Source organism: Arvicanthis niloticus, chromosome 7 (genome assembly GCF_011762505.2).
Source record: "Arvicanthis niloticus isolate mArvNil1 chromosome 7, mArvNil1.pat.X, whole genome shotgun sequence".
NCBI classification, from domain to species: Eukaryota; Metazoa; Chordata; class Mammalia; order Rodentia; family Muridae; genus Arvicanthis; species Arvicanthis niloticus.
In genome coordinates this window covers 32,450,346-32,464,950 of record NC_047664.1, presented here as the reverse complement: position 1 = coordinate 32,464,950, position 14,605 = coordinate 32,450,346, and the positions used below count along the sequence as shown (strand labels likewise).

The following is a 14,605-nucleotide window of genomic DNA, read 5'->3' as shown; positions in this document are numbered from 1 at the left end:
GCCAGACATGGTGGTACATGCCTTTAATCAAAGTACTCGGAGGGCAGAGGCAGGCAAGAGTCTATGAGTTCCAGGCCAGCCAGGTCTACACAGTGAGACTCTGTCTCACAAAACAAACAACAAATCAGATAGGTATATGAATTCTCCACTGGAAAATATATATATATATACAAGTACCCTCTGGAACAGTGACACATTTAGGAATTCTGAACATAATACTTTCAAAATATATGCAGAGATAAGGAAGACAAAGGGAAACTCTCTAAATTAAGTTCTGTGTGAGTGACCACTGACCTCAACCCATGTATTTGTTCCAACACAGGGCTTGGCCAGTGAGGCTGTCACAGATGGAGGAGGGTCCATCTGAGCCCTGAACGTTGTCAAAGAGTAAGTGGATGCGTCTTTCAGGTTGGAAGACATAGTTTCATATCCAGTCTTAGACTGCCAAGCATTAACTTTTCTGGAATCCATTCATTTGATTAAATGCCCTAACCAGTGTTCATGTCCAGGAGTCACAGGATACTCAGCTCTATCGTAATTAGTTCTGGCTTTGTCTTCTAAACTCTTCAGAGACCCTGGAACAAGAATACTCTCTCACTCTGTAACCTGCAGTCTCTGTTTTGGGTTACTTGTAGTTCGTGACAAACTTAAATGTGTCCCCTGTGGTGTCTAAAATATAACCTACAGGGATAGGAAGGGTCAGACACATGTAAAAACAGCAGTTCTGGGTTCCAAAGAAAAGGGAAAGCAACCTGGGTAGGAAGACCCAGCAAATGCCTAAACAGATAATAACCACACCCATGGACTGCAGAGCCACACAGGCAAATGCTTAGGGGGTGGGATTAATTTAGAGGACCAAGAGACCAAGAAATGCAGTGATGTCCATCCACTTAACTGGAAAAGAATACTATGACCTCTTCTCTAAACAGCAGCACTAGCTCAGCCCCCAGTATGATGCTATGTGAAACACTCTAGGGGTAGAGACATGCAGAATGGTCACGGCACAAGGAGGCTCAACTGCAGTTCCCACAGTCCGGGAAAGGACAGGACGCTGAGGCCCAGAAAGATTCATACATGCTTCCTGACATTTACATCTACCAACACTGGGAGAGCAGGATTTTACCGTTCTGGGGATATGCTTTGGGGAGCAAAGCTGGTTGGTTCCCCAGATGCAGCGGTATCTGCAGTTGGAGAAATTTCTCTAAACTATGGGGGACAGCGATGCTCACTCCGGTGGTCTGTATTAAGAAACAACTGGGCCAAGTGTGGTCTCCAACCAAATTCCTTTTACATAACTGAGGGGCCAGTGTGACTGGGAATCTGGATGCGTCTGGCACACACACGATGCTTATTCAAACCCACAGGGCTCTGCTTTTCACCCTGGGGTAGGGTTTCCTCCCTGGCAAGCACCAGCCTCTTGATTTGTTTCCAGAGAAAACATTCCAAAAGTCCAATTTTACTCCTTCACACTGCAAAGGGGGAGGTTTATAAGGGAGAAGACAAGGCTTCTATTTCCTTAGGATGGAATGGCCTGGGCACACAACGCAGCTCCTGAGATAACCAGGAATGTGCAAGTGATTTTCGTGTGCAGGGTTGGGAAGGAAGCTGAGGTCTTGCAACCCACTAGTCAAGCGCATTAGACAAAACTACACTCCTACCCAGCAGTGACATTTTCTAAATTGAAATTTAGCCTTAGCAGAGTCATGCTTCTGAAAGTACATCAGGAGACACCCTGACTGTCCAGTGCCATAATAGCTGGGCTAAGATCAGGATCCTATCATCTTAGAGGACAACGTACAGTGAACTTTCCAGAACATACAGAACATGGTAGCTGCTGCTATCATAGTTTACAACGTGTGCAGTAATCTAGTGAGCGTTTTCAATGGGGTGACATCAGCATGGCTGTTTTCACTAGGGAATGACTGGGCTCACTTAGTTTTATGGCCTCCACAGAGCAACATCCCAAATAGGAATGTATGTTTTCCATCCTGCTGGAAGCTGAGTCTAGGCACAGAACACTAAGGAAGGGACAGGTAAAGTCAGGAAGACCACTGCCCACGTGTGCAGATGAACTTCCAATACCCCGTGGAAATGAGCCTCCATCTCCATCTTACCTGGCCGAGACGTTGGTGAAGTGCATGTAGGACGATATGACCACTCCAATGCGTCCTTTACCGCCCTGCAGGAGACCAGAGAACAATCAATGTCCTTTCTATAGAATCCCACATGCAGGTACAATGAGACAGGAGCAGGCTCAGTCATGAGCAGAGTGCAGAGAACAAGCAGGAAGTCTTCACACAGGGGCCGGTAACAAGAGCAGGTGCTAGCTGGGTGTCTGTGTAAGTCCCCAGAGGCCATATCCACACGGCAGCAGCCAGTCACTCACCACCTCCCAATTAGGTGAGGCGAGCTGGTGCCAGCAATTGCAACAATTAGCATGACTTAATTATGCAGGTGAAACAGGAATGAATGTCTGCCCAGGGACTGACAAATGACAGCAATCTGTATATACTGCTCTGAGTGGCAGGACCTCCGAACCTGGTGAGATGGTGGTATCCCACACCAGTGCCCAACGCCACACTTTATTCAGTGGGGGGAGGGGCTTATGCACAGGGAAACCACATCCCAGGCTGGTGCTATGAAAATTCCCCTAAAAATAACCACATTCGCAGCCAACATCCCCAATAGCACAGCTTCCTCTACTACTCTGTGGAGAGCTGCAAATGGTAACCCAAAGCCAGCTCCGTTCTGCCCGCCAACTCTCTTCCTACAATCTGTGAGTTGAATTTCATTATCAAATATTTTAAGCATTGTAAAAAAAAAAAAAATCTTTTTAAAAATCAAAACAGAATCATTTGTGAGATGCATGAAAGTCAGACGAAACTTGACTGCTGTCGTCTTATCATCTGCCTGGAGACCGGCTGATGTGCTTCTGCAGCCCCGACCCACCCTGCAGAAGCAGGCTGGATGACATCAGCAAGACGCCATGGTGTGCAAAGCAAAAAATATTACCTAGTTCTTTCGAGAAAAGTTAGCCAAACTATGGTCCTAAGCTATACAAAGCCAAACTAGCAGGTCACTAATTTATAGCTACCCAACTCTATTCCTTTCATTAAAAAAAAAAAAAAAAAAAAAAGTCAGTACTACAGTTAGACTATCTTGTACACACAAGAAGGCACTGTACAACTGAACCCCATGACCAGCTCTATTCCTAAAATCAAATAAATGAACAAACTCAGTGTTTTCACGAAATCAGCTGTCGTGTGAAGCTGGGCATTCTGGGAGATAGCAATGCAGACACTTGTCAGATTCTTGGCAGTGCGATCCTGGTTCTTATCACTATGAGATATAAAGCTACTAATGATACTAATCTATTTCTTGTGTTAAATGGTATTTGTCTTAATAACAGATATCACTTATAAGGAAACATCTGCTCACCACAAACCAGACCCACAGAGGCTGGCCTTTATTGCTTATACCATCAGTCATCTCTGTGACACTAGTTATAGCTGCAAAGCAGAGGTGGCTAAAGGGGTGTTACAGCAACAGTCAAGACTTCTGACAGCTGGTTTCAATAGCTGATCATCTGGACAAGAAATAGCTATGGAACTCAGACCCAAACTACCCCTCAGACTCAATGAACCTATTACACATGGACAGACAGAACACCCCACCAACAGCAACAGAGTGTGCTCCAAGGTCACTTCAAGGTCACAAGGACAGCTCATACAGGAAACCACGAAGCAAGTCCCAACAGAGTTAAGCCTGAAGTCCTACCAAGCATCTTCCCTTAGCACCATCCTATGAAAGTATAAATCAGAATGGGAAAGAATAAATCATATGAAAGTATAAGTCACTAATAAGTAGGTAGACTTGCAAAACTCTCAAATATGTAGAAGTTAAGCAACATGTTACTAAACAGCAATTCAGTCAAACAAGGGCTTGAAAAGAAAAGTTAAAAATATATTGAGAGATGGGCTGGAGAGATGGCTCAGTGGTTAAGAGCACTGGTTGGTCTTCCTGAGGAGCTGGGTTCCTAGCACCTACATGCTGGCTCACAATCATCTGTGAATTCAGTTCCAGGGTATTAGATGCCCTTTTCTGGTCTCCCCCTGGCATCAGGCATGCATGTGGTGCACAGACATACATTTAGGTAAAATACCCATACATATAAAATAAATAAACATGAAACAATTACAATGAAAAAAAAACACATTAAAATGTATCAGGCTTAACAAAGGCAGTACTAAGAAGGGAGCTTATAGCAATTAACATCCATATCTAGAAAGGAAGGAAAGATCTCAAAGGAAGATCGTAATTTATACTTGAAGTAACTAGAAAAAGGTCAAAGTTAATATAAGAAAGAAAACAGAGAACAGAATAAAACAGAGAACAACAAAGGTGACTGTTTTGTTATTGTTGGGGTTTGTTTGTTTGCTTGCTTGCTTGCTTGCTTGCTTGCTTGCTTGCTTGCTTTTAAGGTAAAATAAAATCAGCAGACCTTTGGCTAAGATTAAAACAAGAGAGGACTCAAAGACTGAGGACAGAAATGAAAGGGAGCCGCCTCAGTCAACAGCACAAAACGCAAAGGCTCTGCAAGGCTCCAATGGACAACTGCAGATGCATAAAGTGGACAGCCAGGTGAAACGGGTCGGGCCCCCAACACACACAACCAGCCCAGACAGAAAACCCCAACAAGGTAAAGAAGGTAAGGGGATCCAGTCAGTGCTGAATCTCCTCCCATCGGGGAGACCGCTTGGTGAAGAAATGAAGGCAATCCTAAAACCCTCCGAGAAAACTGAACGCGAGGGACACTGCCAATCTCATTTTAGAAGGCCAGCCAAGTAAGTATTCCGACGAGATGCCTCGGTGTACAAACTAGGCTTCACGGGCATGGCTCGGGTACAAGTTCTCCATCCTGTAGTGGGTGTGAACACCTGAGGGCGAGGGAGGAAAATAGGTGTGCACTCCTCATTTCTGTCAGACTCTGTGTGAACTCTGTAAGAATTTTCACCTTCCAATCAGCTCTTAGCTCACAGGTTGTAGGAAAACATGGCAGGTGGGATCCACTCTCGGCCATACTCTCTTAGGGTAGGAAACCGCCTTGTGCACATCCACAGTTCTGTTCCAAGGCTCAAAAGCCCTATACTCACCGCAACCAACAACTGCTGGGAACCTTCCTTGCCACAGACTTCCACACAAGGGGTAAAAGGTGGAAAAACACTCCCACAAGAAGCACAACCTCTTTCAAGTTGGGGATGCCTTCAGCACAGGTGGAACACAAAATACAACTGTTGTAACACAGGAGAGTGGCTACTGCAGCCCAGCTCTACCCTGCCTCGGCCCTAGCTGAGACGAGTCTGTCTATTGGTCATTCCCAGCATCTGTAAACAGGAGTACTCAATTGTGCAAAGCAAGCAGATTCCAGCCCTGCTGCTGTGATGAGGGTGAACCTTCGATGGCATCGCATCGGCAGCCGCAATTTCAAATTAAAAGCTTACCTCTCAAGGCACATTTTCTGGGTATTTCAAAAGTAGTTTAAAGCAATGAGTGCTCCCTGATAGGTAACGAAAGGAAAACATCAGAAGCCCATAAACTGGACAAAGAGAGCCCAGACTCGCTTACAAAAGGCAGGTAGAATATCTAGACGGTGTTTTCATCTTTGGTGACCTAGGTGTTTTCAATCATATTACAATTCATTTCTACCTCACTGATACTCAAAATTAACAAGTATAGAATGGAATGGATAGAAGGGAACTTTAAAAAGTCCAGAAATGCCGGGTGGTGGTGGCGCACGCCTTTAATCCCAGCGCTTGGGAGGCAGAGGCAGGCGGATTTCTGAGTTTGAGGCCAGCCTGGTCTACAGAGTGAGTTCCAGGACAGCCAGGGAAACCCTGGCTCGAAACACAGAGAAACCCTGTCTCGAAAAACCAAAAAAAAAAAAAAAAAAAAAAAAAAATTCAGAAATACCAGAAACCTCAGACCTATAAATTCTAAAGACAAACTGAGGGTTGCGGATTCTTTTTATTTTGTTTGTTTGTTTGTTTGTTTGTTTGTTTGTTTTTAAGGATGAATAGGAAATCTAAAGGCATACCTTCATGGAACATGTCACACCAGGTGATATATATCCTGGAAACTCAGTGGTTTCGAGGAAAATCAGCTGGAGCCTGTGACCAGCCTGATCTTAATCCGTGTGGCACCTTAAATGCTAGAAGCCCGGCTGGGCCCAGTGTCTGTGGAGCAGGAGGACTCACCCTGCAGTGGATGACGACCACATGCTGAGGGTCGCTGTTCAGCCAGGACTCCTGGGCTTTACATATGGTGCACATCTTGTCAAGAGGTGGTGCATGCAGCTCGGGCCAGCCCACATCCATGATCTGCAAGACAGAAAAGAGAGCTGCCTTGGTTTCTACCTCCTGGACCCTTCTGTGGTAATCTCACGGTGACATAATCCACTTGTCAGTCACAGAGGATGCTGGGTAAGCCCCCTTCTGAAAGCTAATGAGCACCTGGCCAAGCTTCCTTTATAGGAAAGAAAATACAGGCCACCAAGTTGCTCACAAGCACCCAGACGCTGCTCTGCACCTTTGTAGCTGGGTGACAATTCTATAGAGGCCTTTTAGAGGCATCAATAGCTCAGAGTTGACTGTAGGGAATCTAGGACCCCAAGATATTTTAACATCAGTCTGTGGCCCACAGTGCTGTCAAATATTACCCACTCGAGCTAAAAAGGAGCCTGGGAAATACAGTGAACCCAGTGTTTCCCATGCTATGCAGACCACACGTCAAGGACATTCAGTCCTCCAGAAGCCAGGGAGCACCTTCAGGCTTTGCCTCTATTTTGGCACAAGAATACAGAAAATCACTGGGAAGGGCCAAAGCCCCACGCAAGCAGCCCGGCTTCTGGCCACAATCTGGGAGGGCCACATGGGGGTGTTATTTCTCCTCCTCCCAGCCACATGGGGGTGTTGTTTCTCATCCACTTTCTATTTTTCAGGTATGGGCTGGGCAGAGCTTTTTAATATATGAAAGTAATAGAAAGTTCAGTAAGTTAAACCACAGTAAAACCAGCCAGCATGTCAGTTCCATGAAGCTCTGGGCCTCTTCCCTGTGCACCCAGCATAACCAAGAGACGTAAATTCTATACTGTAATCTACTGTATTGGCAGGCTGAGGGGCCAGAATTGTTTAAGAGCTTTTTTTTTTTTTTTTTTTTTTTTTTTTTTTTTTTTTTTTTTTTTCACTTTCTTATTATCTATACTCCAAAAGAAGCAAAATTATAAATTTAACTAAATTTGAACTTTTTGATATTGAGCTATGTTCTACAAAGGCCTATGAGAAACTACTTTTGTACAAGCAAAACAAGCATTGCTCACATTTTTCAAAGTTCAAACGTGAAGAGATCAGTTCCATACCTTTGGATTAAGCTTTGTAAGGTCATATCTCTTCTCTGAAAGGTTTAATACCTACAAAGAGAAAAAAAAAAAAGAATCTTTAGACAAATCATGATTCTCAAAGAGGAAGGAGACAACTGAATTTTAAAGGGACCGAAAGGGACAGAAATGTACAAATGTGTGTATGGTCACAGGATGAAAACAAACTAAGTTGTGGATGGATGGATGGCACCAGAACCTTGTGAATCCTGCATTTCTTTTGTTAACTGGAGCCAAAATGGTCAAGGAAAACTTCCTTTTTTGTTTTCTGTTTGTTTTGCTTTTTAAAAACAATCTCAATGACTACATTTTTAAACACAGGGTCTGTACACCCGCATCTATACAGTAGCACTTCTTGGTCCTGCTCGGCACAAAAAATACCCTGGGGGCAGGCAGGAGTCTCTCGGGCTCCTCGGTCAGTAGAGGAGCCAGGAATGGAAAAGCCAGAGCTTGAGACCCGTCACTCAGAAACCACAGCTGTCTGTGGAATCATCAAGTCCTGCAAAAGACCACAAAGTCCTACAAAAGACACAAGGTTCCTCCCTAACTGGGCCCCAGCTACCTCCCAGGCCTACTCAGCGACAGCCCCGCCTGCCCTGCCTGAACCACCAAGCACTTTCCCTGAGGGCACAGAACACCACATCCAGCTGCAACACAGTAAGTGCCTTCCATAAAAGGCTTGTGGGTTTGGGGATGCCCTCAGCAGTCTCTTAAGGAAGGGTGGGAAGAAAGGGATTACTCTGGGGACAGCTTCCCACTGAAGGAGCCTTGGTCTTGAAGAGGTTGTGCTGGAGGCAGAGGCAGCTCTGGAGGTGTCCCATGAAAGCTGGAGCCATCCATCCTGGGGGCTAGGATGCTACTCCCCTGCCCACAACCAGGCTGGACCTCAGAGAGTACAAGTACTGTTAAAGGTCATAGGGGGAGTCCATACAGAGACTACCCTGGAAGCCACAACTTCTCCATTGAGTCTAACCATGGGTCTAGCCGTGGGAGAAAGCTGCTAAGGATGACAATAACCTCCTTGTTGGCTCTGTAAGGTTAGCTATCCCTAGATAAGGCAGCAGCATGGGAGAAGGTGCTAGAAGCTGTCATGTAATCTGAGAGGTGATTATAACAGCAGGAAAAAAGGCTCCCTGGGGCTGGCAGCGCTAGAAGAGAGCAGGGCCAATCAGAGAGAGGAGCATGAGACTCTTCTGCTTCTGCTCAAATATAGTCTCCCTTATCTGATACATACATGCTGGGAAACCGAGTCACCTACATTTGTCCCCCAGGACTGCCTTGCTTCTTAGACACCTACCTTCTTGCCTTTCCGGTGCACTAGAGAACAGGAGGAGATATGGCTGCCTCCTGACACCAGAGATTCTGACTGGGGATCCTTACATTCCCAGAAGCCAATCTTACTGATGAGAAGCCATGCTCAGTGCTGGACAGAGGCAGCAGCCACCCCTACAGTCACAGCCCATGACACAAGAGCAGAGCTAGCAAGGGAAGGGTAGAAGACACGGCCACCCCACCCCCTAGACTCTTGAGTCAGATCCCAGGCCTCCAAACCATTCCTCATTTGTAAGCAAGGCACAGGGATATCCATGGCCCTCACATGAGTCCTCTGAGGGACTCCTGCCTCCAGCCTGTCCACCACAGCGTGGCTGTCACCCCCACTCACCAGATAGTTGTCTCCATGTTTAGACTTGAGCATGCGGGTGACTTCTTGCAGGCTGTGCAAGTAGGACTCCTCGGAACAACTGGCAGGGAAGGACACAGCAATGATACGCTCGGTGACATATGTAAGGTCCAGTTCGTGGCTGTCCTCCATGGCTGGACTCAGGACCACAGGCCTGAAAGAAAGGAAGAGGCAGCCAATAACAGAATAACAAGAAAAAGGATGAACGTTCACCCACTAGGGTTTCAGGAGAGAGCTGCGTGCAGCAGCTTCCTGGGAATCTCATTACAGCCCGTCCACACGGTGCCTCCCTCACTGGGGTACCTAAGATCTATTACAGGCCAAGACTGAGCAGACACAAGGGCCTAACCACTGTAAACAGGCACAGGAGAAATTCAGAAAAGAAGGCAGAGCATGGGTAGATGGCATGTGGGCACAAAGGGAGGAATGGCAGGTTCCACAGTTTGTCCAGAGATTTGCTCTTGGGAAAGGAGTGTGACCCTAATTCTAAGGCATCAGGGTCAGCATGAGGCAGATAAAACGGATGGTATAGGACCACAGAAACAAGCAGCTACGTGCTGCCTTCTGAGGGAAAGGTTAGGAAAGTAGACCAGACAAACTGCAGGGATACAGGGAGGGTCTGAAAAAAAGCCTAGTGATGTGGCTAACTCCAGCTCTGGAAGGTGGATGAGCTAAGATATGATGAGAACCATCCTTCTACTATGAAGGAGTCCCTTCTCCCAGACAGGCTCTGTGGGGAGAGCCCCCATGAGAACAGGATGCAGATGCCTACACTCTGGATCAGGATGCAAAAGGGATCCAAGAGACATGGCAGAGGACTAAGCCCCAGAGAAAACACTATAAGTGAAACCAGAGAGAGGTGTCACCTACTGACCCTGCTGCCACCGCTCCCAGGCTGCCTGCCTAGGTTTGTTTCTCTTACATCTACTGTATGTGTTTCTGTCTTTCCTTGGCTTTCAGGAGAAAAAAGAAATTGAAACCACGAAAATTGGTTCAGCAAACCTCCAAGCCTCCATGCACTCATCCATCCATCCTTGAAGTCACCATCATCCCCCAGTGTTGTCCCTGTGAGCCCCTTCACAATTACAGACACCCTACACTCCACACCAACACTTGGCCAGCTTCTAGCCAAAAGTCTAGTCTATTCTTGCAACTACTTTGAAGAAAACCTAGATATTTTTGATCTTTAAAAAAAAAACTAACAGTGCCAGGCATGATGGCATGTATCTTTAATCCCAGTGCTCAGGAAACAAAGGCAGGCAGATCTCTGTGAATTCTTGCCTAGCCTAGCTTACACAGGAGTTCTAAGCCAGCCAGAGCTGCCCACTGAGACCCTGTCTTAAACAAATGATAGATAGATAGATAGATAGATAGATAGATAGATAGATAGATAGATAGATAGACAGACAGACAGACAGACAGGTAGGTAGATACTAAGAAAACCATAGTAGTATAGATTCTGAGATTCTATTAAATTATCTATAATACCATTATCATATCTAAAAGTAGAAACAACCCCTAGTATCTAACACCACAAATCTGTTTTTTACAGTTGATTTGTTTAAGCATTTTTAAAGATTTTTTCCATCCTATTCTTCAAATACAAATATAAAAATTTTAATTATTTTTAAAAATAAACCAAGTAAATAATAATAACAACAACAATAATAGTAACATGACCTCTGACATTATCTCAGTCCACAATGAGGCACCTCCCAAAGGTTCTGCATGTAAACTGAGCTGAAGGCCACCTCTCCTGGCCCCTGCCCTGCCAGCAATCAGTTAGCTGTTCCAACCCATTCCTCACGACTGATGTCATACAAGGACAATGTCATACAATGATGGCAACAGTGTTACCATCTACCAAAAGACAATCACAGATGTTTCCATTCCACAGTGTAGGCTTACATGTCCAGGATAAATTCAGAAATGGTTACAAGTGAGTTGTTTTAACTTTGATGATTAATTCTAAAATCAGTAGTTGCTGGTAGGCTACGATGAGCATAGATAGCACTTGCCTAGCATGTACAAGGCTATGGGTCCAACCAACCACTGGCATGCCTCAAAAAAAAATATCACTATGATTACTACAAAATAAATAATAGAATATCCTAGTCTCCTTTCTGGATATGAACTCTGACCCATGGCCACAGACATAGGAATAAGCTTCTTTCCCACAGAAACACTCACTCACCTTGAAGGCTTGTCACAACGGAGAACAGCAGATGTTGTGGAACTCTCAGGAGCCTACAAATAGCAAAACATGAATCCTTTTGAGATTTCCTTCCATACTAGCCCATATGGCACTTGGACCCACCATTCAGCCATGCTGCCACAACTACCACCAGGAGGAAGAAGGACGGCTATCCTACAGCTTAATCATTGATGGCAAACAAACACTGTCACTCTCATCCTCCTTATCCCAGAATGTGTACAGAGTATCAGAAGACTTCAGGCTGCCCAATGTCATAATTCATAGAAAGACAACAGGGTGAGACCACCCTCTCTCCAGGGCTGGGCAGCTACAAACTCAGCACATACAGAAGACTTTGATGTGGTAACAGAGCCCCACCCCTGCCCCCATTAATGTGAGCCATGGTGACCAATCATAAATGTATGGCAGCAGCTCTCAGTGGTGCTAAGTCTAAACGTCTACCAACAGGGAGAAAGGGCCTCAGGTTCTAACTCCGGTTCACAGTGGGTATTAAGGGTTGTGTTGCACACCAACCCTTTACTTGTTACTACATATACACATTACTACAGGAGTATTACAAGTGTTGTTTATAGGGTATAGTTCACAGGGCACTACCCCCAATCAGGCTCTCTGACCTCTATGTACCGTGTCACCTGGAAACTATGAGTAAAATGTCTCTAGACACTTGGGAAGAAAGGTTGAGGCTCATTGAGAGACAGGTCATATCAAAGCCAACATATTCAGGAGGAGTAGCCTAGCCATCCCTGGCACTCCAGAGTATCCTTCCTGCCCCATGTCCCATGCCACTGGGTAATATAATATTGTACTAAGTGGCAGAGAGTCTGTTTAGGGGGCAGAATCCTATGAACTTCCACCCCATGAACACTCAGAAGCATCTGCAATCCTAATTCCAATTCCTACCTGGACTCTCCTCCACTTGGTGTGATTGTAGGGACAGAAAATAAATGGTACAAATAGGTCAAGAAAGCTGTTTTCCCAAAATCATCCCAACTCAAAGCCTTCTGGGAAGCCAGAAACCCCAAATAGGAAGGAAAGCCCTGCCTCCCAGGCAGAGGCCAGAATCCGCACCCTGTGTTGGATATCAGATATGGAGAGCATTCAAGTGTCTGTACTCCACAGCTCCTTCTCCCTAGGCTTGGGGAGGCTGTTCCTCTCCTTTGTTAGATGGCAGAGCCAGGTTCCCCCTCTGGGCCCTTGAGAGTCACTGGCATGCTCCGTGTCATAGCTTGGAACTCTCTCTGGTCCCAAATGATTGCAGCCTTTACTGCCCACTTGCAGCTGGAGTCCTGCCTTCAGTGCTTCCCTGCTGGCCGTCCAACTCATTCCTGTACCCTCAAGTCTATGAGACTCCAGGGAGATCCTGGTGTCCCTCAGCATGCAAGAACTGAAATTGGGACTCAGATGATCTCAGAGCAGAATTTTTATCTACTAGAATACAAAAAAAAAAAAAAAAAAAAAAAAAAAAAAAACCCTCAGAACCTTCTAAGAAGATTTTGTACAAGTGTTACAGATATGTAAGCTGAGTCCTGATTTCAGAGGACACTTTGAGAGGATATGACAAGTATTCAGGATGCATCAATTCTCAGCAGAAATCCCAAGACAATGACAGAGAGTTGGTGGCACGGGACGTGCAGACCTTGTCTACATAACTGCCAAGGGTGAACAGAGACAAGAAAGAGCTGTGCCTAGGAGACTGCACAACCCTGCAGGCGCCTTGGATGCCCTGCAATAGAAATGCACCCTGGATCTATGACTGCCAACGAGGCCTGCAGAAGCTCGGGAGCACACCAGCCACACAGGAACAGATGCTCCTCCACCCACAGTGGGGCGTGTCCCTGAGAAACCCACCAAAAGTGGAAAATACCAAAAACCAAAGCAAAACAAAATAAAACTGAATTTGGGGTTTAGAAAGAAGGCTCGGGAGTCTGGAGAGCTTCCTGTTATTCGGGAGAGCCTGTGTTCAGTTCCCAGCACCTGCCCTGAGCAGTTCACACTTTAACTCCAGCTCCAGGGACTCTGAAACCCTCTTCAGGCCTCTGTGCATCACCTGCACGTACACAGCCTACACACACATGGCCATACACACATACACACACACACACTAAAAATTAATTAAAAGTTTTTAACAGGTTTCACACCTCTAACCTGGAGAATAACCGGGCACCAATAACAGAAAGGTCACCGTGTCCCTTGTGATCATACAGCTGACCAGAGCAGAGCAGGCTCCCACTGATACTGAAGAGATCACACCACACAGCACCAGTTCAGGAAAAGATCCAAGTCTAAATCAATACGGTTTCTACTGAATGCTCATCACTTTTCTACCATGCGGGGGCGCTCAAGTCCAATCATCCTAAATCAGGATCACTGGTACAGGAACCTCTCACACAACAGACAACCACATCTCTGCAGATGCAGACGGAATGCTGGATGCAGCCTGGGATGGCAGGTTCTTTCTAGAACACAGACACTTCCCTCTTATATTTCTGGGGGTATTGCTTTTTTTGCTTTGTCTGTTTTGTTTCTTTTTCTACTAAGAACACCTATAACATCTGAATAGGGAGGGAAAAAGCCACTGTGCCTGCAGCCAGCTTAGAGACACTGCCAGTCTCAAGTGTGACATCTACACTTCTCCCCACCACCCAAAGGGTTGTTCCTGACTTTTGTCCCAAAGGAGATGACGTCAGGAAGACAGAGAAGGGAAGGAGCTACCAAAGGTGGATCTGAGGCTCTTAGACCTGGAACGAGAACTCCACCAAAGTGCAGCTGATCACAGGCAAACCTGGCTAAGAGGCTATGGAGGACTCGGTAGAACTTGTACCTTTCCTTGTAGCTGTGGTCCGGCCACATCACCTGGACCTGGTACCAGGACCATCCCACCACCTTCATAATCAAAATCACTGATATCAGGACAGGGTCTAGTCATGTTTCCAGGTAATCTGGTGATTGTAACCACCACCTCACTGGAAGGCATTGCCACCTTGCTGGACAGTGTGTGGCCCCAGGTTTGGGGGCATCACCTCATCACTTCACGATAAAGGCATGAATGAAGGCTGGACACTATGACTCTGGCTCTGGAGCTGCTGTAGGCATGGGCTTAGCCACTATCCTAAGCACCAATTTCTTCTATAACAAGGCAGGTTTGAGGATTCTGTTTCATTCATCCACATAGAGCCACTAGCTTCCAACTATTAACAAAAGACCAGGAATCTTAGTTAAAACACAAGCTGAATGTCTCACTCCTTCCATTGTAATGCAGTCACAGAGCCAAACAGAA

The 14,605-nt window shown here is 45.9% G+C and overlaps 1 protein-coding gene across 7 annotated transcripts in view; it reads right to left on the bottom strand.

The window, feature by feature from the left end:
• Positions 1–14,605, bottom strand: part of Tns3 (tensin 3) — a 237,110-nt gene that overhangs the window by 109,255 nt on the left and 113,250 nt on the right. For all 7 annotated transcript variants that reach the window (XR_013111758.1, XM_034508403.2, XM_076938142.1 and 4 more), the window contains 5 exons: positions 11,308–11,360; positions 9,096–9,267; positions 7,415–7,465; positions 6,255–6,377; positions 2,115–2,179 (listed from right to left, as the gene is read on the bottom strand). Coding sequence is in view for 6 of the 7 variants with exons in the window: in XM_076938145.1 (XP_076794260.1) it covers positions 2,115–2,179; positions 6,255–6,377; positions 7,415–7,465; positions 9,096–9,267; positions 11,308–11,360 (464 nt within the window). In the remaining variant the exon portion in view is untranslated. The remainder of the gene's footprint in view (positions 1–2,114; positions 2,180–6,254; positions 6,378–7,414; positions 7,466–9,095; positions 9,268–11,307; positions 11,361–14,605) is intronic.